General features: G+C 41.9%; 13 protein-coding genes across 17 annotated transcripts; 4 read left to right on the forward strand and 9 right to left on the reverse strand.

Annotated features, from left to right (window-relative positions):
* Positions 1–78: 78 nt before the first annotated feature.
* Positions 79–1,384, reverse strand: LOC122616077 (transcription initiation factor IIB). Its single transcript, XM_043791356.1, has 4 exons — positions 1,297–1,384; positions 828–1,239; positions 539–773; positions 79–477 (listed from the first exon to the last, which is right to left on the reverse strand). The coding sequence occupies exons 1-4, from the start codon at positions 1,311–1,313 to the stop codon at positions 194–196; spliced, it is 948 nt and encodes a 315-aa protein (XP_043647291.1). The 5' UTR covers positions 1,314–1,384; the 3' UTR covers positions 79–193.
* A 360-nt stretch (positions 1,385–1,744) lies between these two features.
* Positions 1,745–2,744, forward strand: LOC122620254 (cilia- and flagella-associated protein 20). The gene is made up of 2 exons (XM_043797635.1): positions 1,745–2,216; positions 2,276–2,744. Exons 1-2 carry the CDS (start codon positions 1,941–1,943, stop codon positions 2,597–2,599), a joined length of 600 nt encoding a protein of 199 aa, XP_043653570.1. The 5' UTR covers positions 1,745–1,940; the 3' UTR covers positions 2,600–2,744.
* On the reverse strand, positions 2,669–3,852 carry LOC122620246 (methionine aminopeptidase 1D, chloroplastic/mitochondrial). Its single transcript, XM_043797623.1, has 3 exons — positions 3,731–3,852; positions 3,002–3,675; positions 2,669–2,943 (listed from the first exon to the last, which is right to left on the reverse strand). Exons 1-3 carry the CDS (start codon positions 3,811–3,813, stop codon positions 2,747–2,749), a joined length of 954 nt encoding a protein of 317 aa, XP_043653558.1. The 5' UTR covers positions 3,814–3,852; the 3' UTR covers positions 2,669–2,746.
* Positions 3,853–4,258: 406 nt separating this feature from the next.
* On the reverse strand, positions 4,259–5,817 carry LOC122620966 (ER lumen protein-retaining receptor). 2 transcript variants are annotated; one of them, XM_043798677.1, is made up of 2 exons: positions 5,633–5,817; positions 4,259–5,565 (listed from the first exon to the last, which is right to left on the reverse strand). In XM_043798677.1, the coding sequence occupies exon 2, from the start codon at positions 5,468–5,470 to the stop codon at positions 4,832–4,834; it is 639 nt and encodes a 212-aa protein (XP_043654612.1). In that variant the 5' UTR covers positions 5,471–5,565; positions 5,633–5,817; the 3' UTR covers positions 4,259–4,831. The 2 variants fall into 2 exon arrangements, with proteins under 2 accessions (XP_043654612.1, XP_043654604.1); XM_043798669.1 differs by having other exon boundaries at positions 5,638–5,815.
* Positions 5,818–6,207: 390 nt separating this feature from the next.
* On the forward strand, positions 6,208–7,321 carry LOC122617663 (small nuclear ribonucleoprotein-associated protein B). The gene is made up of 2 exons (XM_043793595.1): positions 6,208–6,315; positions 6,687–7,321. Exons 1-2 carry the CDS (start codon positions 6,313–6,315, stop codon positions 7,281–7,283), a joined length of 600 nt encoding a protein of 199 aa, XP_043649530.1. The 5' UTR covers positions 6,208–6,312; the 3' UTR covers positions 7,284–7,321.
* Positions 7,322–9,435, reverse strand: LOC122617654 (WD repeat and FYVE domain-containing protein 2). Its single transcript, XM_043793584.1, has 6 exons — positions 9,104–9,435; positions 8,679–9,026; positions 8,324–8,436; positions 8,137–8,263; positions 7,873–8,069; positions 7,322–7,810 (listed from the first exon to the last, which is right to left on the reverse strand). The coding sequence occupies exons 1-6, from the start codon at positions 9,262–9,264 to the stop codon at positions 7,530–7,532; spliced, it is 1,227 nt and encodes a 408-aa protein (XP_043649519.1). The 5' UTR covers positions 9,265–9,435; the 3' UTR covers positions 7,322–7,529.
* A 473-nt stretch (positions 9,436–9,908) lies between these two features.
* On the forward strand, positions 9,909–11,953 carry LOC122617555 (PHD finger protein 7). 2 transcript variants are annotated; one of them, XM_043793472.1, is made up of 3 exons: positions 9,909–10,135; positions 10,201–11,617; positions 11,674–11,953. In XM_043793472.1, the coding sequence occupies exons 1-3, from the start codon at positions 10,022–10,024 to the stop codon at positions 11,733–11,735; spliced, it is 1,593 nt and encodes a 530-aa protein (XP_043649407.1). In that variant the 5' UTR covers positions 9,909–10,021; the 3' UTR covers positions 11,736–11,953. The 2 variants fall into 2 exon arrangements, with proteins under 2 accessions (XP_043649407.1, XP_043649399.1); XM_043793464.1 differs by having other exon boundaries at positions 10,201–11,953.
* A 24-nt stretch (positions 11,954–11,977) lies between these two features.
* LOC122617570 (replication factor C subunit 5) lies at positions 11,978–13,428 on the reverse strand. Its single transcript, XM_043793485.1, has 6 exons — positions 13,294–13,428; positions 13,173–13,237; positions 12,659–13,109; positions 12,390–12,604; positions 12,250–12,327; positions 11,978–12,194 (listed from the first exon to the last, which is right to left on the reverse strand). The coding sequence occupies exons 1-6, from the start codon at positions 13,329–13,331 to the stop codon at positions 12,043–12,045; spliced, it is 999 nt and encodes a 332-aa protein (XP_043649420.1). The 5' UTR covers positions 13,332–13,428; the 3' UTR covers positions 11,978–12,042.
* Positions 13,429–13,772: 344 nt separating this feature from the next.
* On the reverse strand, positions 13,773–18,644 carry LOC122619817 (kinesin-like protein KIF21A). 2 transcript variants are annotated; one of them, XM_043797008.1, is made up of 12 exons: positions 18,489–18,644; positions 17,966–18,029; positions 17,715–17,853; positions 17,228–17,652; positions 16,595–17,165; positions 16,189–16,531; positions 15,990–16,121; positions 15,744–15,932; positions 15,472–15,674; positions 14,423–15,405; positions 14,285–14,366; positions 13,773–14,221 (listed from the first exon to the last, which is right to left on the reverse strand). In XM_043797008.1, exons 2-12 carry the CDS (start codon positions 18,019–18,021, stop codon positions 14,201–14,203), a joined length of 3,144 nt encoding a protein of 1,047 aa, XP_043652943.1. In that variant the 5' UTR covers positions 18,022–18,029; positions 18,489–18,644; the 3' UTR covers positions 13,773–14,200. The 2 variants fall into 2 exon arrangements, with proteins under 2 accessions (XP_043652943.1, XP_043652938.1); XM_043797003.1 differs by having other exon boundaries at positions 13,774–14,221; positions 15,744–15,935.
* Positions 18,645–19,055: 411 nt separating this feature from the next.
* LOC122619832 (prolyl endopeptidase) lies at positions 19,056–22,052 on the forward strand. Its single transcript, XM_043797019.1, has 9 exons — positions 19,056–19,252; positions 19,364–19,959; positions 20,016–20,158; positions 20,220–20,379; positions 20,439–20,558; positions 20,620–20,700; positions 20,761–21,152; positions 21,215–21,487; positions 21,551–22,052. The coding sequence occupies exons 1-9, from the start codon at positions 19,147–19,149 to the stop codon at positions 21,948–21,950; spliced, it is 2,271 nt and encodes a 756-aa protein (XP_043652954.1). The 5' UTR covers positions 19,056–19,146; the 3' UTR covers positions 21,951–22,052.
* A 132-nt stretch (positions 22,053–22,184) lies between these two features.
* LOC122611717 (ubiquitin-40S ribosomal protein S27a) lies at positions 22,185–24,331 on the reverse strand. Its single transcript, XM_043784994.1, has 3 exons — positions 24,251–24,331; positions 22,594–22,934; positions 22,185–22,411 (listed from the first exon to the last, which is right to left on the reverse strand). The coding sequence occupies exons 2-3, from the start codon at positions 22,912–22,914 to the stop codon at positions 22,262–22,264; spliced, it is 471 nt and encodes a 156-aa protein (XP_043640929.1). The 5' UTR covers positions 22,915–22,934; positions 24,251–24,331; the 3' UTR covers positions 22,185–22,261.
* On the reverse strand, positions 23,035–24,315 carry LOC122611716 (ribosome biogenesis protein NSA2 homolog). 2 transcript variants are annotated; one of them, XM_043784992.1, is made up of 2 exons: positions 24,251–24,315; positions 23,035–23,901 (listed from the first exon to the last, which is right to left on the reverse strand). In XM_043784992.1, the coding sequence occupies exon 2, from the start codon at positions 23,871–23,873 to the stop codon at positions 23,094–23,096; it is 780 nt and encodes a 259-aa protein (XP_043640927.1). In that variant the 5' UTR covers positions 23,874–23,901; positions 24,251–24,315; the 3' UTR covers positions 23,035–23,093. The 2 variants fall into 2 exon arrangements, with proteins under 2 accessions (XP_043640927.1, XP_043640928.1); XM_043784993.1 differs by lacking the exon at positions 24,251–24,315 and adding an exon at positions 24,018–24,176.
* Positions 24,332–24,497: 166 nt separating the features above from the next.
* Positions 24,498–26,937, reverse strand: LOC122626477 (ionotropic receptor 75a). The gene is given in 7 exon segments (XM_043806752.1): positions 24,498–24,594; positions 24,653–24,792; positions 25,023–25,309; positions 25,370–25,662; positions 25,665–26,172; positions 26,238–26,722; positions 26,790–26,937. Coding segments are annotated over 7 exon segments (1,944 nt in total). The 3' UTR covers positions 24,498–24,511.
* Positions 26,938–27,007: the final 70 nt, after the last annotated feature.

The raw sequence follows: 27,007 nt of genomic DNA on the forward strand, positions 1-27,007 counted from the left end.
TCAAAAGCTGTATGGGTTTAACTCAGCTAATTAATTTAACAATGATTTAATTATGTTTTGATTGGTCCAACAGTTCTATTTGAATATTAGTTATGCTAACTTTATTTAATAAAATCGTACTTTGTGATTAAATTAGGAATTTTCCTTCACTTAACGTTAGCGTTAGTATTGAGCATCGGATCTACGAAAAGATTTACATCTGTGGTAACTGATCAATTGGAGTGGTAAACTTAAAGTCCTCGGGGAAGAGCTTAGCTGCATGCGGATACATAAGTTTGTAGGACTGTCTGATGGTGACGTCCGCCACACCGGCTATATCGCCGATATCCTTCTGACTTCTCTTATGCTCGGATGCTTGTGAGGCCATATAGATCGCGGCTGCGGCCACCGAAATTGGCGAACGTCCCGGAACAATATCCATCTCGACGGCTTTCTTTGCAATGTGCGTGGCAGCGCGTTGAACCATATTCGGCAGGTCTGATAAGAAGTATAGGTATTACTCCTGCTACCGTCGAGTACCGAAAGTGTAGAGACTTACCCAAGTTAGCGCAGAAGCGGCACATAAAGTCCGCAGTGGTTATAAGATCTACACTAGTCTCAAGAGCCTTCAATGTTAGCTTAAAGCAACGGCCAATCTCTTTTTTGCTGATCTTGCTGACAGCGCATATTTCCTTGAATGTGCGAGGAACTCCTTCTTGGCGACAAGCAATATACAGACAAGCGGATGCCTTCGCATCATTGGAACGGCCCTTGAGGTTCTTTCCATCATGGACCTAGAAGTAAACTGGATGAGGACTTAGCTAAATCAACCAGAACTCGAATTTCACCTGTTTGAACAAGTTGTTGGCCCGATCGACAATAGTTTTGGGCAAGTTAATGCGATCGGCCATCGAGGATATCTCCTTAAAGGCTGATATCAGGGAACGATCGGAGCTGCTCATGGTGCGTCTGTTTTGGTACTTGGGGGCTCCAAACGCGTCAAAGGATGCGGATCCAGTGCCCGGACCAATTATGGTGGACAAGTCGCCGCCGCTGAGAAGCGGATTTTCCGGGCCACCGACACGACTGGGATCCACGCCGCTCTTTTCGTTGCTGAAGGTACGCCACTCGGAGCCCACATCAATTACGCGGTCGCCAACCACCAGACCACACTCGGAGCAAATCATGTCGCCAGCCCTGTAGTCCTCGATCAGCGGAGATTCGGGGTGTGCGTAGCAGCACACCTTGTTGTTGTCCAATCTGCAAGCGGTAAGCCATTATCGAAGTCCACACATTGATTGTAAACCCGACTTTTACCTCGACGTCGATGCCATTTGTACTCTGTAAGCTGTATATTTTTTTTTAATACTCACATCAACTGGTGATGTGACTTGGCCCGATAGCACGATATCTGTTTAGGTGTTCCATTGTTACGCTTCACAGATATCGGAATATCGGAAAGTATGCCATCGTTGCAAAAGCTGTGAAACTTTTATATTTTTTCACACAATTTCATACACAATCACATATAGCCTTTTATATTGATACCAATTTATTCATTTATTAAATTAAATGGTTTACTTTTAGTGGTTACAAGGTACTTTGTATAGCTACTTTCAAATTAACGTTGGGGGTATTTTTATTTTCAAGCAGTTTCCCTTCCACCGTTCCATAAGGCAGCCCTTGAACATCGCATAGCAAACCCCGCATAAACATGCAAGCATGTTCAAACATTTGGAATGGTGGCAATCCTGCTCCTTTATTGTTATGGCAACAACAGGATGCCGTGCTAAACAAATTCATTGACATGAGAAAATAATCTAGTTCCGTATTGATGTTCGTAGTTTGTACGAGTTTCGGCTGTGCAAAAAATTATCGGCCAACTTTAACTGGCCCTATATAAATTTCGAAGAGACTATACTATCCGTGGGCCAAACCGGTCACTGCACAGCAGTCGCGAAATGTTCAAAAACACTTTCCAGTCGGGATTCTTATCGATTCTGTACAGTATTGGCTCAAAGCCCTTGCAGCTGTGGGATAAGAAGGTGCGCAATGGACACATCAAGCGGATCACGGACAACGACATACAGAGCCTCGTGCTGGAGATAGTCGGCACCAATGTCAGCACCACGTTCATAACATGTCCGGCAGATCCGAAGAAGACGCTGGGCATCAAATTGCCCTTCCTGGTGATGATCATCAAGAACATGAAGAAGTACTTCACCTTCGAAGTTCAGGTAAGCTTATTGATCCTCTTGCAGAAGCCAGTAATTCCATGATTTCCTCCCCTAATCAGGTTCTCGATGACAAGAACGTGCGGCGAAGGTTCAGGGCCAGTAACTACCAGTCGACAACTCGTGTCAAGCCTTTCATTTGCACTATGCCCATGCGATTGGACGAGGGATGGAATCAGATCCAGTTCAACCTGTCCGACTTCACGCGTCGCGCATATGGCACCAATTATGTGGAGACACTCCGTGTACAGATTCATGCAAATTGCCGCATCAGACGTGTCTACTTCTCCGATCGTCTCTACTCGGAGGACGAGCTGCCGCCGGAGTTCAAGCTCTTCCTTCCCATTCAGAAGCCGGTGCAGAAGTCCAATGCAATTTGTAGCTAAATTCTGTTTGCCTCATCAATCAATTAGAGCACCTAACCAGACGGAGTCGACGATTAAAACGGCACAAAATGCACAAGACTGCCATCCAGCACTCATTTAACACTTTATGGGAATCACGAATAAAAATTGCATCATGTACATAAAATCCTATTGATCTCTTGTAAGTATCTCCGTTCCCGTCTCTGTTATCAGAATGGTGTGCTCAAACTGGGCGCTGCGTGCGCCATCCGAACTAATTGCCGTCCAGCCATCTTCCAGCACGGCTATATCTGCTCCGCCCAGGGACAGAATAGGTTCAATGGTGAAGGTCATGCCGGGCTGCATCTTCCCAGGAAACTCATTGTCTATAATGGGCAATGTGATTTGCCAATTATTATTTAAGGAGTCGTCGAAACTACTTACAATAGTGGAGGATCTCAGGGGGGCCGTGGAAATAGCTTCCGATTCCGTGTCCTATAAAGGCAGCTATCGATGCGAGGTCATGTTCGTCGCAATATCTGTCTATGAACTTTCCAATCTCATTGAATTCCACACCGGGGCCGCACAGCGAAATGCACTGATCCAAACATGATTTAGTAGCTTCCACGAGAAAGCTTCCCCGCTCGTCAACTTCGCCCACCAGAAATGTTTCCGAACAGTCGCCATGGTAGCCGTTTAAAAAGACTGTGACATCAATATTTATAATATCGCCGTTGGCCAACTGGCGATCATCTGGAATTCCGTGACAGGCGATATTGTTGATCGATGTGCAAATAGACTTTGGGAAACCAGCGTATCTTAGGGGCGATGGATAGGCATTGGACTCCAGAATTCTCTCATGTGCAAAGGCATCAATCTGATCGGTGGTTGTGCCAACTGTTGCCAGTTTACCGCATTCGCGTAGTATCCTAGCCGCCAGTCTTCCGCTCAGACGCATTGCATCAATCTGATCATGGGTTTTGATTTCGGGGGATCCCAACGTGTTGCCCGGTGGCATGTTCTTGAAGTAGTACGCCGGTTTCTCGAGCTCTTCGGGAACACTTCGTTCCGGGGAAACCAGGCCGGTGGACACGATCTGTTCATATTTCCCAGTATCTCTGCAACTGCACCTATTAGAAAAGAGTCCTGGAACAGATAAGATTCATCCCATACCCTTTAAGTTTGCCGAACTGGAACAAGTTCCTGGCAGTGGTTTTCTGGCGCATTAGCCGATTTAAAAAACCAATTCTTCCCATTTTGTTTTGATTATGACATTTTTGCAGTGTGACCGTGTCGGAAATAGTTTAATGATAACAGTTTAGTATTTGTGGTATTCCACACATTTTTGATAAACACACTGTGCTTAAAGTTTCTGAAAACTGAAAAATGTGAATGACTTTATAAAGATGTAAAATATATTCTGACCTCATTTTGTACTTCGTAATTTAGTAAATAAAAGAATATTTATTTTGTTTATTTTACTTTTTTAATAATATATTATCTGCAAAAGTGTTTAAAATATGTTTTATGCCACATAGGTTCGTATTGTTTTCTCCTTTTAAATTAAATTTTTGTTTTGCTGGTATGACTGCGAAGCGTGCACGGCGAAAAGAGGGTGTTGCAAAAAAGTAATACATCTTTTCGAAATTCAATAAAAGTTGTGCAAAGCAGCACATGGAGTTTCTACGATCCTGTGGCCAGTTTTTCAGAATATGTGTATTATATGTTGATATCGCTCATCATTACGTTTACTATTAGCCACACAATAAGACTTAAACTTACTCGGATTTTTAGGATACAGTCGGCTTACGAGCTATTTAATGCATAACTTGAAATTCTTAATTAAACAAAGAAATCTAAGACCTCTTTTGCGATACTATTGCGACTTAGATAAGCCTCCGCGCAAATAAGAAAACATAGTTTAGATTTTGTTAATTACCGTTATCTCTTACTGGAGTAATGTTTTAATATTGTTGGACTCTAAAATTTGTGATAGCCGAGTGTGTGCAGTTCGGAAAACGGAGATTAATACATTTGTCACATTTTCAATGTACGATGTCGGTATTGCAAGATAGTTTACTTTCGATTTTCGGTTTATTTCTCATAAAATAATTACAACTTAGGCGCTCCCCTCGATTCTATATCTTTTGTATAATATGAACGAAATACGCGTTGTCAAACGGCCCGTGGATCGCTCGCTTGTTTACTCTGACCTCGATTGATGATGTGTACCGACAAAAAACAAATGCCCCACATCTATGCAAGTGCATCCGCTTATGCCGGCAGCTGGAGTTTCTTGCCCTTAAGAACTTTGGTAATGTATAAGTAGAAGAAGTCGCAGTACAAAACGGTCTGGAAAACTCCGGCGAAGATCGCGATGAGATCGTAGTGCGACTCGACCATGTACCGGTAGACCCAGTTGAGCAAGTAGAGTGCGCGGTATGATCCCAGGGCGAAGAGGTAGTGACTCGTGATGGACTCGGCCTCGCCGGTTCTGCTTACGAGGAATAGCTGCGGCAGAATGGCCACCGATTCCAGATAGATCGAAAAGGTCCAGAGCACCTCCATCACGGTAAACTCATGGTTAATCACCAGCGCGAGCAGGGCGCACGGCACCAGCAGGAATTCGATGCGGAACGAGTCGTGGTTGTGGTCGTAGGTGGCCTTAAACTTGACGTACATCAGGTACACGGTGGCACCGGACGTGGCCAGGAACAGCACCTTCATCACCGAGTTGTACAAGCTCACGTATGTGGTGAACAGATCCAAGTAGCGCGTCAGGTAGACCACGGCGAACAGGATCTGCGACTTGCCCGATATTCCGGCGCACGAGCGGGTCTTCCATATCTTCAGCAGCAGTATTATGATGGCAAACACATGCGATAGATCTCCAGCAAAGCGAAAGATATTCATCCTGACCTAATCCGCCGACTTGGCTGTCCGGTTGGCTGCTTGTTTGTTGTACTTCCTTTTGCTTTCGCCCTTTCGATGCGTCTAGGAACGCTCGCCTATATGAAAATGGAAATGTATACTATAGCAAGAATGGTGGTATACAGTGTTTCGACAGCTGCATACGTTACCAAAATTACTTTTCGCCTAATTTGCCAACGAGTAGAAAACTGAGGGCTTTGCCGCTTCCTCAAAAAACTTCTTAGAGAAGAGAGTTCAAAATGACGTGGCCGACTTATCGGCTTTGTCCAGGGATGACATTTGTTCTGCACTGGAAAAGTATTCGATAACTAAGAACATTCGCAATAAATATATATGATGGATATAAACAATTTTTTTCTTTTGATATCTGATGTACTGTCAACTTTTAATAACTGTATGTGGAATACTGTCGGGGAATTTTACTAAACACGCAACTTTTGGTGTAAAGTACTTACTTTTAAAAGAAAACAGCTGTTCCATGATACCACTCTTCTGCATCCAAACAACCAAATAAATGGAATTGCGTATTAAACTATTAAATTATTAAACTATTTAATTTTTGATACAAAAGGCCATTAAAACGAATTATTTATCACAAATTGTTTATTAGTAAAACATAAAACATAAAATAAGAGCAATAAATGAAAAGTCGTTCACTAAATCAAACAAATTTATATTCGATAGGTTCGATTAAAAAATACCAAAAAATGCTAGATACAGCACACGCCGCTCGATTTATTCTTTATGCCTATCGAAAAAAGCCGTGGGTTCCGGCATCTGTATTTTATTTATCAGCGGTATAATTAATATAGAAATCAAATAAAATGGTAAGTAAAATTAATGTGCTTAGCATAGGAGTGCGATGGTAAAGTTTGGTTTAGTTACAGTAATCTATAGTTTGTTAGTTTCGCAGTTATGATTTCATATTTACATTGGTTTATACATACATACAAACATGCATGCGAATAAATAATGCAATTTGTTTTTGCTAATGACTTAATTTTTATATATGTAAACTAAATGCAGAAGCTCGACATTGCGCTGAGATTTAATAGTTCAAATTCCGTCGTTTTATTACAAAATTGGTTATAAATGCCTGATTTTAAAAAAGGGGCTGAAATGGCTTGCAAAAGATGGCGCGACTTTTATTCATGCTATTGTATTTCACAATTAAATCCCTTGAATTCCTTTATTTTAGACGATCGGCAAGAACAACAAAATGATTCAGCACCTGAATTATCGGGTGCGAATCGTTCTACAGGACTCGCGTACCTTCATCGGTACCTTCAAAGCCTTCGACAAACACATGAACTTGATTCTCGGCGATTGCGAGGAGTTCCGGAAGATTCGCTCGAAGAACTCCAAGGTGCCGGAGCGTGAGGAGAAGCGCGTACTGGGCTTTGTATTGCTGCGCGGCGAGAACATAGTTTCGCTGACGGTGGAGGGACCACCGCCGCCGGAGGAGGGTCTGCCTCGAGTTCCCATTCCGGGAGCAGCTCCAGGCCCAGGAATTGGTCGCGTGGCCGGACGCGGTGTGCCCATCAATATGTCCGCCGTGCCAGCGGGTCTCCAGGGTCCCGTGAGAGGTGTGGGCGGACCCGCCCAACAGCACATGGCTCCGATGGGACGAGGAGTGCCCCGAGCTCCGATGATGGGTGCCCCGCCACCGGGCATGATTCCCGGCGGCATGCCCTCGATGCCAGGAAACATGGGACGTGGTGCTCCCCCACCGATGCGCGGTCCGCCACCGAGCATGATCCGTGGAGCACCGCCACCGGGCAGGGGTGGTTATTAACTATAAAGTACAATCTAATAAAAACTCATTTAAAAACATTCTATCGATGGATTCGTGTATTTATGTGTTCAATGTAAGCATACGTACATACAATGATTATTGCTTTACATCAAATATATGAGAACCTAGCAGGGACTGGATTTTGTCGTTGCCAGCCACATCTTTCGTTAATTGGGTGATCCAGTTAAGACCGAAACGCCTCGTGAATGATTATTCCTTTGGTACGTACGTGTGCGTACAGGTGTTTTATGCCCAGATGTTGGAGAGATCCCAGATCTTGATGAGCCTGTCCTGGCCCACGGTCAACAGGCGCTTCCTGTCCTCGTCGAGGTCCATGTAGACAATTGAGTGCTTTGCGTCATTGAATGAGGCCAGCGAGGGGCGCTCGACAGTCTGAAGTTGTTTGTAGCACGGATCACAGGTACGAACATCAAACTCGAAGCCCATTATGGGTATGTTAATGCGGTTGGTGGAACAGTTGTCGCATACGGCCTTGCCGCAGTGGCGACAATGATGCTGCCGGATTCCTGGCGGATGAAAATATATGTAAAAAAAAAGGAGTAACCTGACAACCATCAATATGTCCCACCTAGCTGCTTTTGATCCATCATTGAGCGGAAGTTCCAGAAGAAGGGCCGGGAGCAAAGCTGACAGTTGTTGGACTCCACCCAGCCAGGAACTTCTTTCCGCATTGCATTCATCTCCCAGAAAACCACTACAGAGTCTTCGCCACAGCTTATCAGTTGTTGGGTGTGATTTGCATAAGACAGGGCGGAAACTTTGTTGCTACAAAATCAGAGGGTCCGATAAGTATCAAATTTATGAATTTTATTGATATCTTTAATGAAGATACCTATGTCCCTGTAGCTCGTAAATAGTGCCACGTTTGCCACCAACATCCCAAACTATCACGGATTGATCGCACGCGCCACTGAATAAGAGCTGGGGGCCTTCCACCCATCTGAGGCACCGGATTTCCGCTAAAAATTGACCAATTTATATATATTGAGCTTGTTAAATATCATTTGTTACTTATTTACCTGTATGCCCTTTGAAAGTGGTAATCAATTGCACGCCTTGAACATCACACCTTAGCATTGTTATTTGTCCAGCATGATCACCCACAAAGGCATACTTGGCTAAAGCGTCGAACCTAAATGTGGGTTATAATTGAGTAAATATATATATTTCAGACAATACATTTTTTCCAAGTGCAAAAATTTGTTAAGATAAAGTGAGTCAGTTGCCACGTCATTAACGTTCTCAAACTATAACTTAATTCCATAACCGTGCAGAATTGCAGAATTTACCGTGCTAAAGAGACCAGCTTAATCCAATTAAATGACCCGCTTATCCTATATCCAATGTCTCACCCCCTCTATTTATCATACTTACTGGAGAGCCGTACATGGTGTCTCAAAGTTGTATCCGCCCACCCGTTTGCCGCTCTCTGTGCAATGATAGGCGAACTGCTTATCTTTGCCGGCAGAGAGTACCCACTTGTGGGTTTTGGAAAAGACCACGGCCACGACTCGGGCTTGATGGGACAAGTAATCCCGCAGGAAGGACAGGCGATTGCAGTCTTCGGATAGCGCGTACTGGGTGACCGTTCCGTTCTCCTGGCCGACGTACAGGTGCCGGGATTCGGGTACGTACTCGATGGCCGTGCAGCCGGAAGGCATATACTGGCAAATGCTCGGCCAATACTGGCCAGAATCGCGTTTTAGCCAAACACGAACGGTTCTATTGAGAAAAACATGAACATGTAAGCGATACATTTGTGTATCTAAGGGTTTTAATAATGGTCTACAAATACGCACTTGTCATCCGAAACGCTAATTACGCCGTTTTCGCCAGGAATTAGGATTGCTGCGTTCACATCATCGCTGCTGCCCTCCAGCTTACTCAGCAATTCCGGCTTTTTGGAGGTGTTAAAGCGATCATTGTTGGTCCGCTGAGCTGGTTTTATCTCGGCAGCCATATTATTTATAGTGGATCCAGCACGATAGTACGCCTACGCCCTATTTTACGCACTGGAAGATAAAGCGGCTATAAACAAACCGATTTTTGGATTCGGGGATGTGAATCAATGTACGTGATTCACAATCAATTAATGAAACAGTGTTATTTTGTTTAACATTAAATATACTATACTAAACTTTGTTGGTGGAAAGCTCGTTTAGATAGCGCCGTCACGTTTAGACTTTCTGCGGAACTGTGGAATCGACGGAATACCAATAGAATCTTGTTTTGTAAATATTTGTTTGAATTATTGTATATTATTTTGCCTGTTACAATACAGAATGTGTTTTGTTTGATGTATGATGGTGCTTAAGAGAGCGTGTTTCAATGTCTAACACATATGCACACACCACATTATAGATATATATATCTGGACAGGTTATTATTGTAAGTCCTGACAACATTTTTAATGTGTTTAGTTTTTTAATTTCTTTAATGCTAAAAAAAGAAAAGTGAGGTAAACGTTAAAAACGGACTAAGTTAAGGAGGATATTCTATTCTAAGTGTTGCTCAGTGGGAACAGCGTTTCCGCAGTAATGTGCTTCGTGGAATTGAGGTATAAATAGGCGCTGTTGTATTTATTGCTTTTCAAAATACTTGCCCGCCAACAGTCTGAAAAGAGTACCAAACATGTTATTAATTTTAGAATATATTCATAATAGGATCCGATCACGTAAGTCTGTCCAGCTAAACTAGTCCAACCGGGCAGGTCTCAAATGGAGGATAACAAGGAGCTGCAATGCCTGATATGCAAATATTCGGACAGTGACGACCTGGTTTTTGGCGAATGGATGAGTGTACGAAATTTGCAAGTACACTATTTTTGCCTCGTAAGTGCGACTGTTCGTGTGAAATGGCAGGATCTCCCAACAATGTATCATTCCTAATCCAACAGCTACTCTCAACTCATTTGCCGCAGCGCGGCGGCGATTCCAGCGGAATCCTAGGTTTTCTGCTTCGCGACATCCGCGAGGAGGCAGTTGCCGCTGAAAAGAGGAAATGTTGGTACTGCAAAAAGATAGGGGCCAGTTTGCGATGCGATCAGTGCCGGACATTGTTTCATTTGAAGTGCGGCCTGGAAAATCGCGCCGTCTTCCAGTTTTGCGGCCAATACAAAAGCTACTGCTACAGATGCAGACCAATGGATAACAACAAGCAACAGGTAGAGACCAATCCGCCGAGGAACTACACATGTCCCATTTGCTTCAGTTCTATATTTAAAGTCGAGCTGCATTGCGTTGTGTACGGTGACTGCTGCCGCCTTGGATTCGCCCATAAGAAATGCATGCGTCAATATGCCCTGACCTCCGGATATTACTTGCGCTGCATTTGGTGTCGATCGGAAAGTTTCCGGGATTCAATACGCCTGCAGTCAGTTTTCGTGCCCGATCGCGATGCCACTTGGGAGAAACAACGAAACGCCTATAGGGAGCTGCACGAGCGCAATCTGAAATGCGACCAGCCCGACTGCCTATGCCCCAATGGTAGAACTTATAATAGATTATCGTGGGTGATTAAACCCTGTACTTCTTGTGCCGCCACTTCTGCTCATCTGAAATGCTTGGTGGGCACCCTGAGACTACCCAAGAAACACGAGCGCACAGATTTTAAGTGCGATATGTGCCTGGATGTGGAGAAGAGGATCGCTGAAGGGCCGGCTCGCAATGCAGGAGAAATCGAAGCTGACACCGACGGCCAGGTGAATAGCTCTTTTTACGTACGAAAAACTGGCCCCGATGCTGCACCTCGCTCCCTAACCCAGACTCCTATTTTCTCCGAAGAGGACGAAAGCGAAAGAAGTAGTAATATCACGGTGATATTCAGCCAACCGAAACCTAACGCAACAAGCGAGAGATTATCTTTATCGCCGCTACCGGAGGACATGATAGTGGAAATTCCTGATTCGCCACAGGCGTCGCCACAGCCATCAATCGAGGAGCCACACTCGCCGCCACCGAAAGCATCAAACGAGAGCCCGGGCTCACCGCAGCCAACAGCAATAAATGAAATCCCCTACTCGCCGCAACCGACGGGTTCAAACGAGAACGCTGACTCACAGCAGGCAATAGCAATAAACGAGATCCCTCAGTCACCGCAGCCGGTATCCAGAACACCTGAATGTACACAGGTAGCATCACCGATTTTCGACTCTCCACAGCTGCAGGAACAAGCTTTAACTGAAGCATTCAAGTCACCGTCAGTGCCGAAAGAGGATCCGAATACTTTACTTGTGCTGAAATCGGGCTTTCGCTGCCCCGCCGAACCATTTTTCTACTTGGTTATCTACGAATTTGAGCACGGCACATGCATGGGTGAGTGCACTGGTACGTGTGTACTGCGATTTAAAGACGATGACCCCCGCATTCAGGACATCTCTCAGGCGGCTTTGGAACGCCTCAAGATTACACCAGACGATGTGTGGTGCCGTAGTGAGGAGCGCGGCGTTTTTGAGGACATCAAGAAGTTCCACGAATGGTACAGGACAGAGGGGTTCAGAGGGAACAATTGAAAACTTTGTGCTAGAATTAATTCGTCACATGGTCATTCTAGTCGATTTATGCACATATTATTTCGCGTATTTATAATCATAAATTACAATGCATTTACTACCTCTGAAATACCAATATAATGTTTCAATGATTATTAAACTAGAGAAGCATGCAGCAAATAAATTGGTATTTTTTATGTTATAGTATTTATAATTAAATTATACCCTACTTTTGGAATATACATTGTTTTACTTCTCCATTGAAACCATATCCCGGCAAATAAAGAAGGCAGCCACTAGTGCTGCCGTTTGAGCAACTTCTGTACATCCTTTGGCCAATCTTTCTTCGATCTGTGCTAGCTTTACAATAAGCTTATTCATGACCGACATCGGAAGCTCAACTATTGGGAATACACATTTAAATAGCCATCATGAGAATATAGTTATAGAACTTACGTCTCATAACAAACAAATGCAATTCTGTTATAATGTCTTCCAAAGCGAGACCTCTTGCGTACTTGGCACTTTCGACAGCTATACAAAGGAAGAGAAAGGAACATTAGCTTTGGTCATTACACTTCTGAATGGCCTCATACTTTTAAAGGAGTCCTCCAAGCTATTGCCAGATAGCAAGGCTTTCAATATCTGTTCGATGTCCTGCCGCAACGGATACCCCACGCACATGTAGACGTTGTCCTCGTTGACCGTGTCAAATGCCATCACGGTACTCTGCAGGACGTTCAAGACCTTTCTCATATCACCTTTGGCAAGAGTTAGCAGTGCCCGCTTTCCGTCGTCAGTTATCTGAACGCTAATAGCTTTTTAGGTTAGTGAAAAACAATTTTATGCTGTTAAAGGACCTTACGCTTCGGCATCAATAATTTTTTCCAGTCGGGGCATCATCTGATCCTGAGATAATGGAGCGAAACGAAAACGAGTGCAACGCGACTGCAGGGCCGGAATGATTTTGCTCAAATAATTGCAAATCACACAGAACCGCACGTTATCCGTATATTTCTCAATGATGCGGCGCAGGGCATTCTGGGCGTCGTTGGTCATGGCATCCGCCTCGTCCAAAATGATCAATTTGAAGGTGTCGCAAAAAATGGTGCGTGTGGACGCGAAATTAAGGATTTGCCCGCGCACTATCCCAATTCCTCGGTCATCCGAGGCATTCAGCTCCAGAACCATGGACTTGAACTGCTGAGGAGAATATAGTTGGCGAGCGCATGCCAGAATTGTGCTTGTTTTTCCCGTACCAGGTGGTCCGTAAAACAGCAAATGGGGCAGCTGTTTGCGGCTTATAAAGCGAGTTACTAGAAGTACATTCAAATGCTGTCAGTGATGGCTTAAGTTGGCCTAACGCTCAAAATGCTCACTGGTTGATATTATTTCCTCGTGAGATATCAAATCATCAAGTCCGTTTGGTCTGTACTTCTCCACCCTGAACAAATGAACATAGTATTACTTGTGGATCTCTAAGGTCGAATTACAAGTTACCAAGGCATGCGCACTGCGGGTCCACTAGTCTCCGACATTGCAATAAGTTGAGATATTAAATAAAATGAAATACAATTAAATCTAGATGGAAGCCACTGGCAAATGCAGAATTGCCGGTAAAAAGCGATAGTTCGATGAATGTCAAGATAGCGGAAAAAACCGTAATGAACAAGAAAATTGGTAAGGTCTTTCGATATCGATTTATTTTTACCACACGCGTAGGCTATCGAATTTAAATGTTGACGGACTAAAAACATTTTAACATTTGCTTCCTTTTTTGCTAACTTATTATTATTTATAGTTATTCATTAAGATCCATTAAAGTCAAACAAATCACCAATAAATTTAATTTTTTTTTTAAATTTTAATATAACGAGTTAAATTACTCAATTTATTGTTTAACTGTCTTAATTACACATTTGACAATTGTTCAACAGCTTTTTTTTTTAAGCCATGTGCTTTAATCCAATAAAATACATTTATTCTTAGAATATGCCTTCTAATAAATTAATTTACAATATATGTATGCCAAACTCGGGTCAACATTATAATTCTTAGCACATAGCTAATTCATAGCTTTTACAGGAAATCATAAAAGTAAGATTATTTTTGTATATTTTAAGGCATGGTATTGTCCTAAGTCTCTTATGGTAATTTATTAATATTTTTTTCATAATATTCTCTAAATTTGTTTATTTTGAACAACTACGAAAAAACAAAACTTTAGCTTGGTATACAAAAAACAAACGGAAGCACTAGTATGTTAGTTTTGAATAAATAAAGTTCATAATAACTTAGTAAGTTATTGACACTGTCTTTTGATTATTTGTTCGCAAGCGGCTTCCAATCAAAATATTTCAATTCCAACCGCGGCTTGTGTCACATGACCTCATCTTCGATTGCACGATCACGTCATTTTATTAAAAGTCTGGTGGATGAAATCATAATTTTATTGGTGAAAACAGGTATTTTTAAAATAAGTAACACTCACCTGTTCTGTAAGTTCCATGTCCCCAAAAAGAAGATCTTGTCGCTTGGCGGTACGCCTACGCACTTTGGGGCTCTTATCAAACCTGATGGAAGAATATATAGTTTAAAGTTATTTCAAAACATATCATTTCATTCTTACGGATCTGAATTTCCAAACGGCGAGGGACTTCTACTCGTCGTCCTGCGCATTTCCACTTGGGGGTACTCTGAATTCTTATCGTCCTGCGGGATGTCGTATGTGGCATTGCTGATCAAAGACTTTTGAGAACCGGGATTTACACTACTTGTGAGGTTACTGCTCTTGAGATTTAAGGAGTCAAATATGTCGGCTATATGGACATTACTGTTTTGCGATAGAAAATGCTGTAGGATTTGCTGTTGAATGCCGCTCTCTTGCTTTACTTCCTTTAGCAGCGATTCCTTCTCCTGCAAATGAGATTCGGCAATGGCCAAATTGCACGACATGACAATGGAAGTGTCGGAGAACTTTTGTAAAATGAATTTGGCTTCCGCCACGGTTGACACTTCGTCCAACAGACTTTGTATCTTATTGACATGGCTCTGCACAGTGTCCTTAGTGTCCTCAAATTCCATTATGGCCTGCTGTACGTGCTCTATATTCTCCTGAATATAACTTATGTTTGTCCTCAGATTGTCAACTTCGTTGAAATCATCCGTTTGCCTGTCAGCTGTTGGTCCGCTTTCCATTGTATTCAACTCCCGGGAGAGGTCTTCTCGCTCCAATATCAAGCGTTCAAGCTCCTTCTCTAGTTGCGTGATAAGCTGCCTGTTTCTGGCCGCATGCAGTATGTTACGGTATAGATTGTCCCACCGATGTCGTGCTGTTCGTGAGGCAAAACCATCAAGGGTGGCAATTTTCGATGTTAAGTGAGCTGGTGCTCTCTGGCCGGACTTTCCCCTCTGGCTCTTGCGAAGGGCAATCACTTCCTCGGTTTTTCGCTTCAGAATTTGCTCCTTAGCACTCACTTTGGCCTCTAGAGATAGAACAGCATTCTTCTGACGTCGCTGCTCCTTCAGCAACTGAGCGATTTCCTTTGATTTGCGACTTTCCTCCTGCTTATGCCGGCTAGATTGTTGTGACATCTTCTTCATTAATTTAACCTGAGTAATTAGAAAAGATAAAGTTTGTAATTTGTACGTGCAGATTTCTAATCAGCGTCAGCTTACTTTTGTAAATTTCAACGAATTGAGCTCATTGCGCAGCGTGCCAATCTTAACTTCATGCGACTTAAGTTGTTGCCGGCTTCGAATATGTTCCCTCTGCGCGTTTTGCAATTTCCTGATTTCAATTTGCATATGGCTTATCTTGCTTTCATAATCTGACTTCACTTTTTTGAAACTATCCTTCGATGGCGTTGACACAGATGTAGCTGAAACATTATTATCATTGTAATCGTTAATCCTTATAATAGCTCTAATCTTTTGTTTAAGTTGCTTACTCATATTTGCCAGGACGTCGTCCCGTTCTTTTTGCGTGTTCTCGATTTTAGAATATAACACAGATAGTTTTTCCTCGTACTGCATTCGCATAAGCTCGCATCTCTCGTTGGTCAACTCCAATTGTTCGATCAGTTTGGTTCTCATTTCAATATCATTATCGATGGCCTCCAAATCCTTTACTACTTCCTCTGCTGTGAGTATATTAACTTATAATTTATATGCGAAAAATATATTATTAATATTACCTTCAGAATCGCTACTGGCAACATCGGCTTCCTCAGAGCTGACATTCTGATTTTGAATTCCTGGCAACGAACGCGACATCAGAAGCTCCCTTTCTCTCTCCAAATCCTTTTTAGCCTTGGTTATAATATCGCCTTCATTTGGCGTACAGAGATGAAAAAATATATAACTGAGTTTGGTTATTGCTATTATAAGACCTACCATCATATACGGGTTTTGTGTTTCTAGGAGATTTAGCTGCTTTAATTTCCATTTGTTTACGATGCTCCTCAGACTCAATTAGTTTGGTCTGGAGTTGTTCGATTTCCAGCATGTACTGGCCCACTACTTTTGCTATTTCAACATCGGAATTGTCGTTACTAGTCCACTTATTTAAATCCAAGTTTGTTTTGAGATCTGCATTCCTTTGTGTCAAGGTGGCAACCGTGCCTTGCAACGATTTGAGCCTTTGCTGAAGCCTTTTGATTTCCGATAGAAGCAACTTATTCTCATTGAATGTGTCCGAAATGGTGGTATTACCCTCGCAGTCCACTACCAGCTTACCCTGTAAGAAAAGTCATTTTGGAGTTATAAATTATGTTAAGCCTTGACTTAATAAAGATATTACCTGTTTATACTCTAATAACTCCAACTGCAAAGCTGCGATTTCCCTACGCAGCTGAGAAATGGTTCTAGAACTCTGGTCTTGGTTAATCTTAACTTTGTTTTTAATATTTCTTGCCCGGTTGGCGTACTTCAGCGTATTCAGTGTCTCCATGAAGTCTCGATCACTTGGCGACACACAGGCGATCATCAAGGTCTGGCTATTACCGCCCAGCGAGTCCTGAAGAAGTCGCGTCAGCTTGGAGTCCCGATAGGGAACGTGTAGAGCTCTTTTAGATTTGTCTCCAAGAGCTGAAATACAATTACCCAGCGCAAGTAGTCCGCAGTTTATGGATATGCCCTCGCGAGCACGCTCGCCAGTGGCCTGAGTTCTTTTGAGCCTTTCTGAACCCGCCAAATCAACGAAATGAAACTTGGAGGTCATGGTTTCCAAGTCGTTATCCGCAACATTGTCACTGGGGGTAAGTAATCGCTGTCTGCGCACAAAAATCGTGAACAGTGCGTGCGAGCGGGAAGACTGATCGTTCATTTTTGTTGATGCGGTGGTGCGAGCTAAAGCTCCTTGCTGAAGGTATCTAAAATATAAATATTTCGCTTAGCGGACATGTTCTTTTTATTTTCTACACATTATACATACTTTAAGGCATCTTGCGGTTCATAAATGGGCTTTATCGATGCCCCCGATATGGTGATTTGTCCACTGGCATCTTCGTGTATCTTAAAATTGCTGTTTTTGTTGAATGGGTCCAGCAGATCAAAGATGTCCTCGTTGTACAATTCGATGTACTGAACAGCCAGACTGAACTGCGGACTTCCACAAGCCGCTGGAAATTCTAAAGAGCTGGATCCCTCCAGTTGTTCGATTCCACTAAATATATGACTAACCGCCCGCGGAATAATGCCAAGCTGAACGGACTCGGATGACTCCGACTCGTGTTCGAAGCCAGTGCCCATTGTATACGTCTTTCCCGATCCCGTTTGACCGTAGGCCAGTACAGTGGCATTGTAGCCGTGCAGCGTACTGTCCACTAATCTTTCCACGCAGTCCGAGTATATATCACACTTAAATGGTTTATGGGCAAATGAAACTTAAGGGTAGGTGTAAACTAGCTTGGCAACTTTACCTGATTGGAATTGGTATCAAAAACATAGTCGAAAGTAAAGGCTTTGTCCGATCCAAGAAAAATCTGAGGCTCTCCCAGAGTTACTGTCGTGCAGATACGACACATATCTATAAGCTCCCTCGAGTTTTGAGGTCGGATTCTGAAAAAACCATAAGATATTAATGTTTTTATACGAATAAAATATAGTTATTTTTTGATATTATTTAGTACTTTTGTAGTCATAATTGTTGTGTTAATTGTAATAATCTTACCTGACAGCAACACGTACTGTGCTATCCTTATTTATGGAGTCCACTTCGGAAATCATATTGCAATCTACAAACAATAAATGTGAATTAAATTAAAATCGAAATATTTTTAACACCCGGATATTATCTAGAAGGCCGTACTAAGTCATACACCTTATGAAATAATTAAAAAAATATTTAGTTACAAGGTCACTTCTAACAAAATTGTTAACTCAGCAAAAATAAATAGATGTCATAGGAAACCCTCAGAAATCCGCCCATTGTTATGTACAAATACTTGTAGATTTCCAACTGCACTTAAGTGCATAAAACTGAATAAATTCTGTATTACCTTTTAGATCAACATAATAACTAGTTAGCTGAGTTAATACATTCAAAATGTTTGTTTATGCATACAAACATACATATGTATATAGGCGCCTACAAGTTGCTGACCAAGAAAAACATACATATGGAAATAAAATTTGTGAAAAGTCCGATTCCCCAACGCAATTGATGTACGAAAAGTTAAAATAAGGCTACCTACCAAACAAATAAAGCGCTTCCTTGCTGCTAACAAATTAAACGAAATAATAACAGCGCGAAATACCAATTTCAATTCATTTGCACGGGCAGTTAGGCTCGATTGTGTTTATATTCCAAATCGACTCGACTCGCCTGCCGATATCAAAACATATGGTTTAACAGAGGTAATCTGTTCACGGGCCGATTATTTCCGAGCCACAGTTGGCTGTCCACACCTGACATTTTGCGGTATTTTAATGGGGGTGCTCTTGCATTTTTATTAAATGTTTATTATATTTTCAATTACCTATATGATGGCTGTTATTCGAAATAGTTATTAAACCTGTCTAACAAGTTAGTTAAATTAAACGTTGATTGTAAGATTTAATTGAGGGCCGATTTAAACAAAGATTTATATCAAAACAAAATTTTGAATTAAGCAAAAGCGTTATTGAAGGCTTGCTTTAAATTGTAATCGAAATTCCTTATGACTATTTATATTTATTTAAATAAATAAATAATATAGTAAAATTACAATACAAACCTATTTTAAAATTATATATAAGGAGGCTGCGATATATAGTTCGCAGTACTGCAGTAGCAAAATTGAAGGAGTGCCCCAAACACTTATCGAAAGTATCGGAAATTAGTGTTCCATTTTTGCATTGATAATTTTGCAAATGCATACCATTTTTCGAGGCCCACTGCTATACCGTCGATTTTGCCAAATAATTGTACCCAAAGCACTGCCGAGAAATTACATTCATCGAGGATTGCCTTTCAATTGTAAGTATATATATATATATATATACTATTATATATAATGGGGATGAATTGCAAATGCCGACAAGCGAAAGATTAACATATATATTAATACGTGTAACAAATCCATCAAAGTTACCAGAGCCATGCCAAGTACTTTGTCCGCAAAGCTCGCGTATCCAGTTGCTCGGAAAGATGAAACCGTGGCGGAGGACTTTCATGGCACCCAGATCAAGGATGTGTACCGTTGGCTAGAAGATCCGGACTCCACGGAAACCGAGGCATTCGTGAACGCCCAGAACAGCATAAGCCGGCCCTTCCTCGAGAATGGAGACGAGTGGAAGAAGCTGAACACGAAGCTCACCAAGCTGTGGAACTACCCCAAATATGGATGCCCCATGCGATATGGCGACTATTACTATTACTTCATGAACACTGGCCTGCAAAACCAGAGCGTCATGTACCAGCAGAAATCGCTGGGTGACGAGAGCGAAAGCAAGGTGTTCCTGGATCCAAACACCCTGTCCGAGGACGGTACCATCGCCCTGACTCAGAAGGCCTTCTCCGAGGACGGCAAGTACATGGCCTATGGGCTGAGTGAAAGTGGATCCGATTGGATCAAGATTCTCATTCGAGATGCGGAAACTGGAAAGGATCTCAGCGAGGTCCTTGAAAAGGTTAAGTTTTCGGAGATTTCGTGGACAAAAGACAATAAGGGATTCTTTTATGGTGTGAGTACTGAAGACTTTCTTCCTGGTAGTACAAATTCAAGTCCTTTATCCCTTAGAGATACCCTGACCAAGATGGAAAAACCGATGGATCTGAGACTAAACAAAATGAGAATCAAAAGTTGTACTATCATCGGGTAGGAGAGAGTCAGGAAAAAGACACACTTGTGGTCGAGTTTCCGGAAGAGCCTTCGTGGCGCATGTAAATGACCTTAAATTGTCTTATGGTATCACAAAGATTCAAATCAATTTTCCACCTTTAGCCAATCCACCGTCTCAGATTGTGGAAAATACTTGATTCTGGCCATTGTTAAAGATTGCCGCGACAACATCGTGTTCTATGCTGATCTTACGCCAGGTGCGGAAATAAACTCTAAACTGAATGTTAAGAAAATAGTGGAGAAATTTGAAGCGGACTACGATGTAAGTAATTGTTTTTGGAATCTTCAATATAGAAATGTATACATATTTCATTATTGCAGTACATTACCAACGAAGACTCGAAAATATTCTTCCGTACAAATAAAAATGCACCAAATTACCAAGTTATTGCCATAGACTTCAATAATCCAGCGGAGGACAAATGGGAAACGCTTATAGCCGTAGGTTTATTTTGTTTTTAAAAGTATATAAGATCTATCACGGCTGGTTTACGTTTTATAGGAGCACAAGTCGGATGTTTTGGACTGGGTTAAGTGCGTTGATGCTGATAAACTGCTCGTTTGTTACATAAGGGATGTGAAGGTAAATAAATACAAATTAATCATTTATATATATACCTCATTTTTCTTACTATTTCTTTAGAGCGTTTTGCAAGTGAACTCCCTGAAGGATGGAACCCTGCTGCGTGAATTCGACCTAGATATCGGCACCATTGTGGGAACTTCTGGAGAGAAGAAATATTCTGAAATATTCTACAACTTCTCGTCCTTTTTGAACCCCGGCTCCATCTATCGATATGATTTCAAGACACCGGACCAGTCGCCTTCCGTATTCCGCGAAATTAAACTAAATTTAGAAGGATTTCGTCGCGAAGACTACGCCGTTGAGCAGATATTCTACAACAGCAAGGATGGCACAAAGGTTCCGATGTTCATAATTAGGAAAAAACGTGATAGTGTTGTGCCGCGACCATGTTTGCTTTACGGATACGGAGGCTTCAACATCAGTATGCTGCCTTCCTTCGGACTCTCAGGGTATGCTGAGAAATACTTTTAAAAAGTAGTATGTATGTCAATCAAACTGTCAAACTTTGCAGACTTATGTTCATAGACACTTTCGATGGTGTGCTCGCCTATCCGAATCTGCGAGGTGGTGGTGAATATGGCGAGAAGTGGCACAATGGCGGTCGCCTGCTGAACAAGCAGAACGTATTTGATGACTTCCAAACAGCTGCCGAGTATTTGATCGAGAATAAGTACACGACCAAGGATCGTTTGGCAATCCAAGGTGGTTCCAACGGAGGCCTTTTGGTCGGATCCTGTATCAACCAACGTCCGGATTTGTTTGGAGCTGCTGTGGCTCAAGTTGGGTAATAAATAGCCGGTTTTTGTATGGCCATATGCTAAATACCTAATGTAAATCTCATTCTCAGTGTCATGGATATGTTGCGCTTCCACAAGTTCACAATTGGGCACGCTTGGTGCTCGGATTACGGCAACCCATCGGAGAAGGAGCACTTTGACAACCTGTACAAGTTCTCGCCACTGCACAACGTGCACACTCCGAAGGGCGCCGAAACGGAATACCCATCTACTTTGATCCTGACCGCCGACCACGATGATCGTGTCAGTCCCTTGCATTCGCTGAAATTCATTGCGGCCCTTCAGGAAGCTGTTCGTGACTCGAAGTTCCAAAACAATCCGGTTCTGTTGCGGGTCTACCAGAAGGCAGGCCATGGAGCTGGCAAGCCGACATCGAAGAGAATCGAGGAAGCCACCGATATTCTCACTTTCTTGTCAAAAAGCCTTAACGTCGACACAGTTAACGTTTGAGTGGTTAACCATAAACAAATTGCATTTCTCAAGATCGAGTAAAAATCGCGTATACAAAATGTATTCAATATTTTCACAAATAAACTATACACCTAAATGAGATTTGAGAGTTTACTTTAACTGGTTATTTAATAATCAATTCGTCATGAAACCTTTTCATTTATATTTAACTCCCAACTATTAATAACGATAATGAAGTTTTAACCATGCTGACTAACAATTAAAAACGGCAAGTTTCAGCGATTGAATTTGTTATTCAATTACTACCTTTATTTGATTTCTGGAAACGTACATGATCTTATGTAGCAGAATTACTTTTCCTCTGGTTTGCTGAAGACAAAGGTCAGGTTGCACTTTCCGCAGTAGTGACGATCTTCGTGGGCAGCCATGAAGACGCCAGCGCCGCAGTTCTCACCAGGGCACTCACGACGGAGACGGTGGATCTTGCCGTTCTCGTCAACCTGTGGGATAAATATAGAAGATTATTAAGGGCTAAAGCCATAGATATTGGTTTGGTCAATATAGGGCACTGGTGAAGTCACTCTGATATCCAAATCTTAAGCCAAAGAGCACAAGACCAAGACTCAAGAATTCCAAGAACAGATCAGAATGTTTTCGGGTGTCGGTAGATTGTTGTGTGTACCTTGTAGTATTTCAGGACAGCTAGCTTGACCTTCTTCCTCTTGTGCTTGATTTTCTTGGGGGTGGAGTAGTTCTTCTTCTTGCGCTTCTTGGCACCACCACGCAGGCGCAGCACCAAGTGCAGAGTGGACTCCTTCTGAATGTTATAGTCAGAGAGGGTGCGGCCATCTTCCAGCTGCTTGCCAGCGAAGATCAGACGCTGCTGATCTGGAGGAATTCCTTCTTTGTCCTGAATCTTGGCTTTGACATTTTCGATAGTATCCGACGGTTCGACCTCAAGAGTGATGGTCTTGCCCGTGAGGGTCTTAACGAAGATCTGCATCTTGTATTCCAGTCACCAAACTGCAAAAAACAAAAAGATGTTGGTATAGATAAATATAAATATATGGCATTGGTAAGCTAAATACGATAATAAGCTAAGAGAAACAAACAATGTTAACAGTTATTGTATATGTTTGTTTATTAAATCAAACTCTTAAATTAGGTAGCGACATTTTGGGGTTAGACAAGCAGCACTGCATTGATAACGCCATCGTTTTCTGGATTGTTCGTGACCTGAGCGTATTTGCCCCAGACGACTTTTCCTGTTTGCGTTACCAAACCTAGCTCAGAGATGTTGACTTCGATCACAGTACCCTTCGTGATTACACCCAAGGAAGTAAACATGGGCGAGCTGGGGTTCTTCTTGACGCCAATGATGGGCAGGTTGAAGGTGGCTTTCAGTTCTGGATGCGTAACGTGAGCCTTCTTCATGCGCAAACCCATGGGTCGGATGAAACGCTCGAACTTTGGTGGCTTGCGGGTGAAGTTCTCGCCGACGAAGGTGACTTTTGTGACCATGCGCTTCCACGCCTTCCGCTTTGTCTTGCCGGTCTTTAGCACTTTGAAGACCTCTGCATCCGACTGGGCGCGTACTTTGGGAATGGGCACGTCCCACTTGCCTGCCTTCTCCTTGCGCTTCTGCTTGATCATATTGGACAGGACCTTGGCGCTGGACTGGATACCTCTGTCGAGCAGATAATGAGGCAGGGCTCCATCCTCGACCTTCTCCTCCTGCTTCTTGACTTTCTTCTCTTCGTGCGCCTGGATCTTCTTCTTAATCTGAATCTTTTCATTGCGTCGCTCCTTATTGAAGAGTTTGGCCTTGATGCCGCGCAACTTGCGAGCCTTGCGTGCTCGGTCTTTCGGAAGACGCGCTTCCTTCTTGCGTTTCCGCTCCTCGTAATCCAATCGCCGGCCATACAGCTTGCGATGGCGTTCCATATACTCATTCTGCGGCATGGTTACTTGTTAATTCTGGAGACCAGTTCTGAAATACATTCATGTGGTTAATAACATGTGGAAGGAGTGGGTGTGCGAAATATGTTTCCTGGGGAAGCCTGTGTGGCCATCCACAGATAACAAATCACGCGGAAGTTCACTTACCTTAATGTATAAATTTAAATTTCACAATTTTTTTTTTCACAGGTATCTTTTAGCAATTTTAGTTGCTTGTCAATTTTACATGTGCACTGCAATCATTTTTATTGTTCAATCAAAAAGTGTCATGTATTTCACTAGTAAAAGTTTACAAGTGTTTAAGACTACTTTAAGTTTTTATTTGTGTGTTTATTTTCACTTAAACGACGCTTAATATGTAACAACCCCCAAAAACTTACCTTGCTTCGGCAACAGAATCAAAGGAAAGAAAGAACACACATACAGCGTGACAGGAAGTTGAAAATATAAGCGCAGGGCTGCATTTGGAGTTACATTTCGTTTTATTTTTCGAATTACTTAACTAGTTTGGAACGCATGGAAAAGAACATAAATAGGGATAAAGCTGGAACAATATACTACATACTATGTATAATTATTTCTTATTATTTCTTTCTTTTATATATGAAAAATCCTTAAAAAAATAAGCAACAAATACACATCTAAAAACCGCACCATTTTCGTAATCCAAAATGCGCATATAGTTTCTCCATACACAAAAGTAGAAGCGATACTCCAAATCCGCCTATTGCATGTAAAAATTTATAAAAATGTAAATTCTAGTACATTTTTAATATTCTTACAAATCAAAATTACAAATCCAGGTAACACCCCTGACAAGCTCACAGGATATACGGTGTATAACGATTGACAGGCTGGCTTTTTGATTTGTCGCCGACGAAGAATTCGTTCAACAAAGCCTTTTTCCTGGGCATTACACATACTACAAAAAAATGTATTATTCATTAGAATTATAAAATATGAATGGAACTATTTGATTTAAAAGATCGACTGTTCGGTTAACAAAGGAACATGTTAATGCCCAAGGAATGTTTGGGAATTTTAATGATGTGGAACACAGCTTAGTAATCACTGGACGAATTTTGATGTTCCTTTTGGGTCGGTATAGCAACGACTATTCCTAAAATGGCATGTTAATAAATCGTAACTTACGCTGATTTAAAAATTTCAGTATACTGGCTGTTTTTGTGTAAAATCCAATTCATTATTTCAACTTCCATTAGACCAGAGACTTCGCGCAAATCACAGATCTCGTTGGCGTCGAAATATTCTGCAATCACCGGATAAGCGTCCACCACTTCACAATGAAAAGCGAAACCACCGGCTTTGAGATATGGAACAGCTTCCTCGATATGGCTAAAGATTGGCAATTCACTCAAAGTTCTTGACGAAGACAGCTTTTTCTCTATTAATCTTGTAATAGATCGATTTTGGCTTTCCTATTAAATAAATTGTATTATAATGGTAATAAATATTAATACTGTTTTGAATGAACTTACTCGGAATAAGACTTTGTAGTAACCAATGTCTTCAAATGATATTTTTAAGGGACTTGCTGTTATTTCGTCGACGGTAGAGGGGCCCTGATCTGAAGAACTAAGCAATCCGCCCACCACGGAAGAGGTATAATAGTTGTACATTACCAGGGAGAATAAGAATAGAGTCATTACTAAAAAGCGCACTGAACGATCTACAGGATTTGGATCCAATCCCTGTTGGCAGCAAGCTCCAAAAGTCTGCAGAATTCGTTCAATGCATGTGGTCTTAATGCCGTTTACCGTAATTTTATGAAAAAATGTTCCGGAATTTGGCAATTAATTCGTCTATGTAAAATTTTGGAGTCGATAATTTCAAATAGCACCCAAATGATGCTAAAAACACCAAGGGTTAATAGACAGAATAACCAAACTCTGTCGCTGAATGGCGACAGAAAGTTACCACTTTTTCCATGAGTATCCAAATCAGAAGTATAGCGGTATAGAAAAGCCGTCTCAAATCTCCAGCTTTGGTGTATTATATCAAACTCTGCAAAACGATTAATTCGATTAAAGGCACCGGATGCGGCAATATCTGCCTCATTTCGCATAACGATCCCCAAGAGGCCGAGTCGAAAGGTAGTATTGCCCAACCGTCCAGCCCATCCCCTAGAATTTCGGAAATTAACCGTGAAGTTGAAGCGTTCTCTTAGAAGTCCAAGAAGCTCGTAGTGATACTTAATAAATGCAGCAACTCCAGCATCTTTCGTTGGTCTCGAAAGAATGGATTCAATTTGTTCATTCGAGAATATATCCTCCTTGTCGATCTAGGACCAAAAAATGGAAATGAAATGCAATAATCTCTGGAGTTATGGCTCTATTCATTACTTACAACACTTGCTCCTCTTAGAGTGATTCCGTTAAATTGTCCGCGAAAATCAATGCTTTGCAAATGGAAAATATCGCAAACTATACTCAATGTATCGTTTATTAATGTTGCTATTAAATTTATTTCCAAATGCGATTTTAGGTGTCGTCCTTTTGAATGAATATCCCAATACGCATAACCATCTGTGGTTTCATTAACATAGGTTATCTGGGCGTTGGGACCAACATACTTGAGAGTTAGGGGGAATAGGGATTGAACCTCAAGATCAACACCCCAGAGGAACCACTGGTAAGTTTTGTTGAAATACTTATTTTCAGATGCTTTAAAAAGAAGTTCAGATGATCCACTGCATCTGGCATTTACTAGAACAGAAGTTCGAGCGTAATTTTCCCGCGTCAATATGGATGTTAGGGAATAGGTTTGGTTAAGGTTAACTACGCTCACGAATTGATTGATTCCCAACAATGCAAGAGATATTTCTTTAAAATCTAACAATAAATACATACATGATTATGATATTATGTGGACCTTTTTCCTAGCACGCGCATTGCTTACCATTAAGTGAACACGAAAACACTATTGCTTGCTTGGTTTTAACTAGGCTTGCAACAAAGTTGGTTAGAACGGATACCTCCATACTCGTAATTATTTCCCCATCGCATGCAGCGAGTATTAAAATAAAAACACAGATTGAGAGATTCATTTTGCTATTGTTTATCCTGCAGCACATTTTGCACCCTTTTATAGTAAAGCGTTTTGTTTGATTGACAACG

The sequence above is a fragment of the Drosophila teissieri genome, chromosome 2L (genome assembly GCF_016746235.2).
Source record: "Drosophila teissieri strain GT53w chromosome 2L, Prin_Dtei_1.1, whole genome shotgun sequence".
NCBI classification, from domain to species: domain Eukaryota; kingdom Metazoa; phylum Arthropoda; class Insecta; order Diptera; family Drosophilidae; genus Drosophila; species Drosophila teissieri.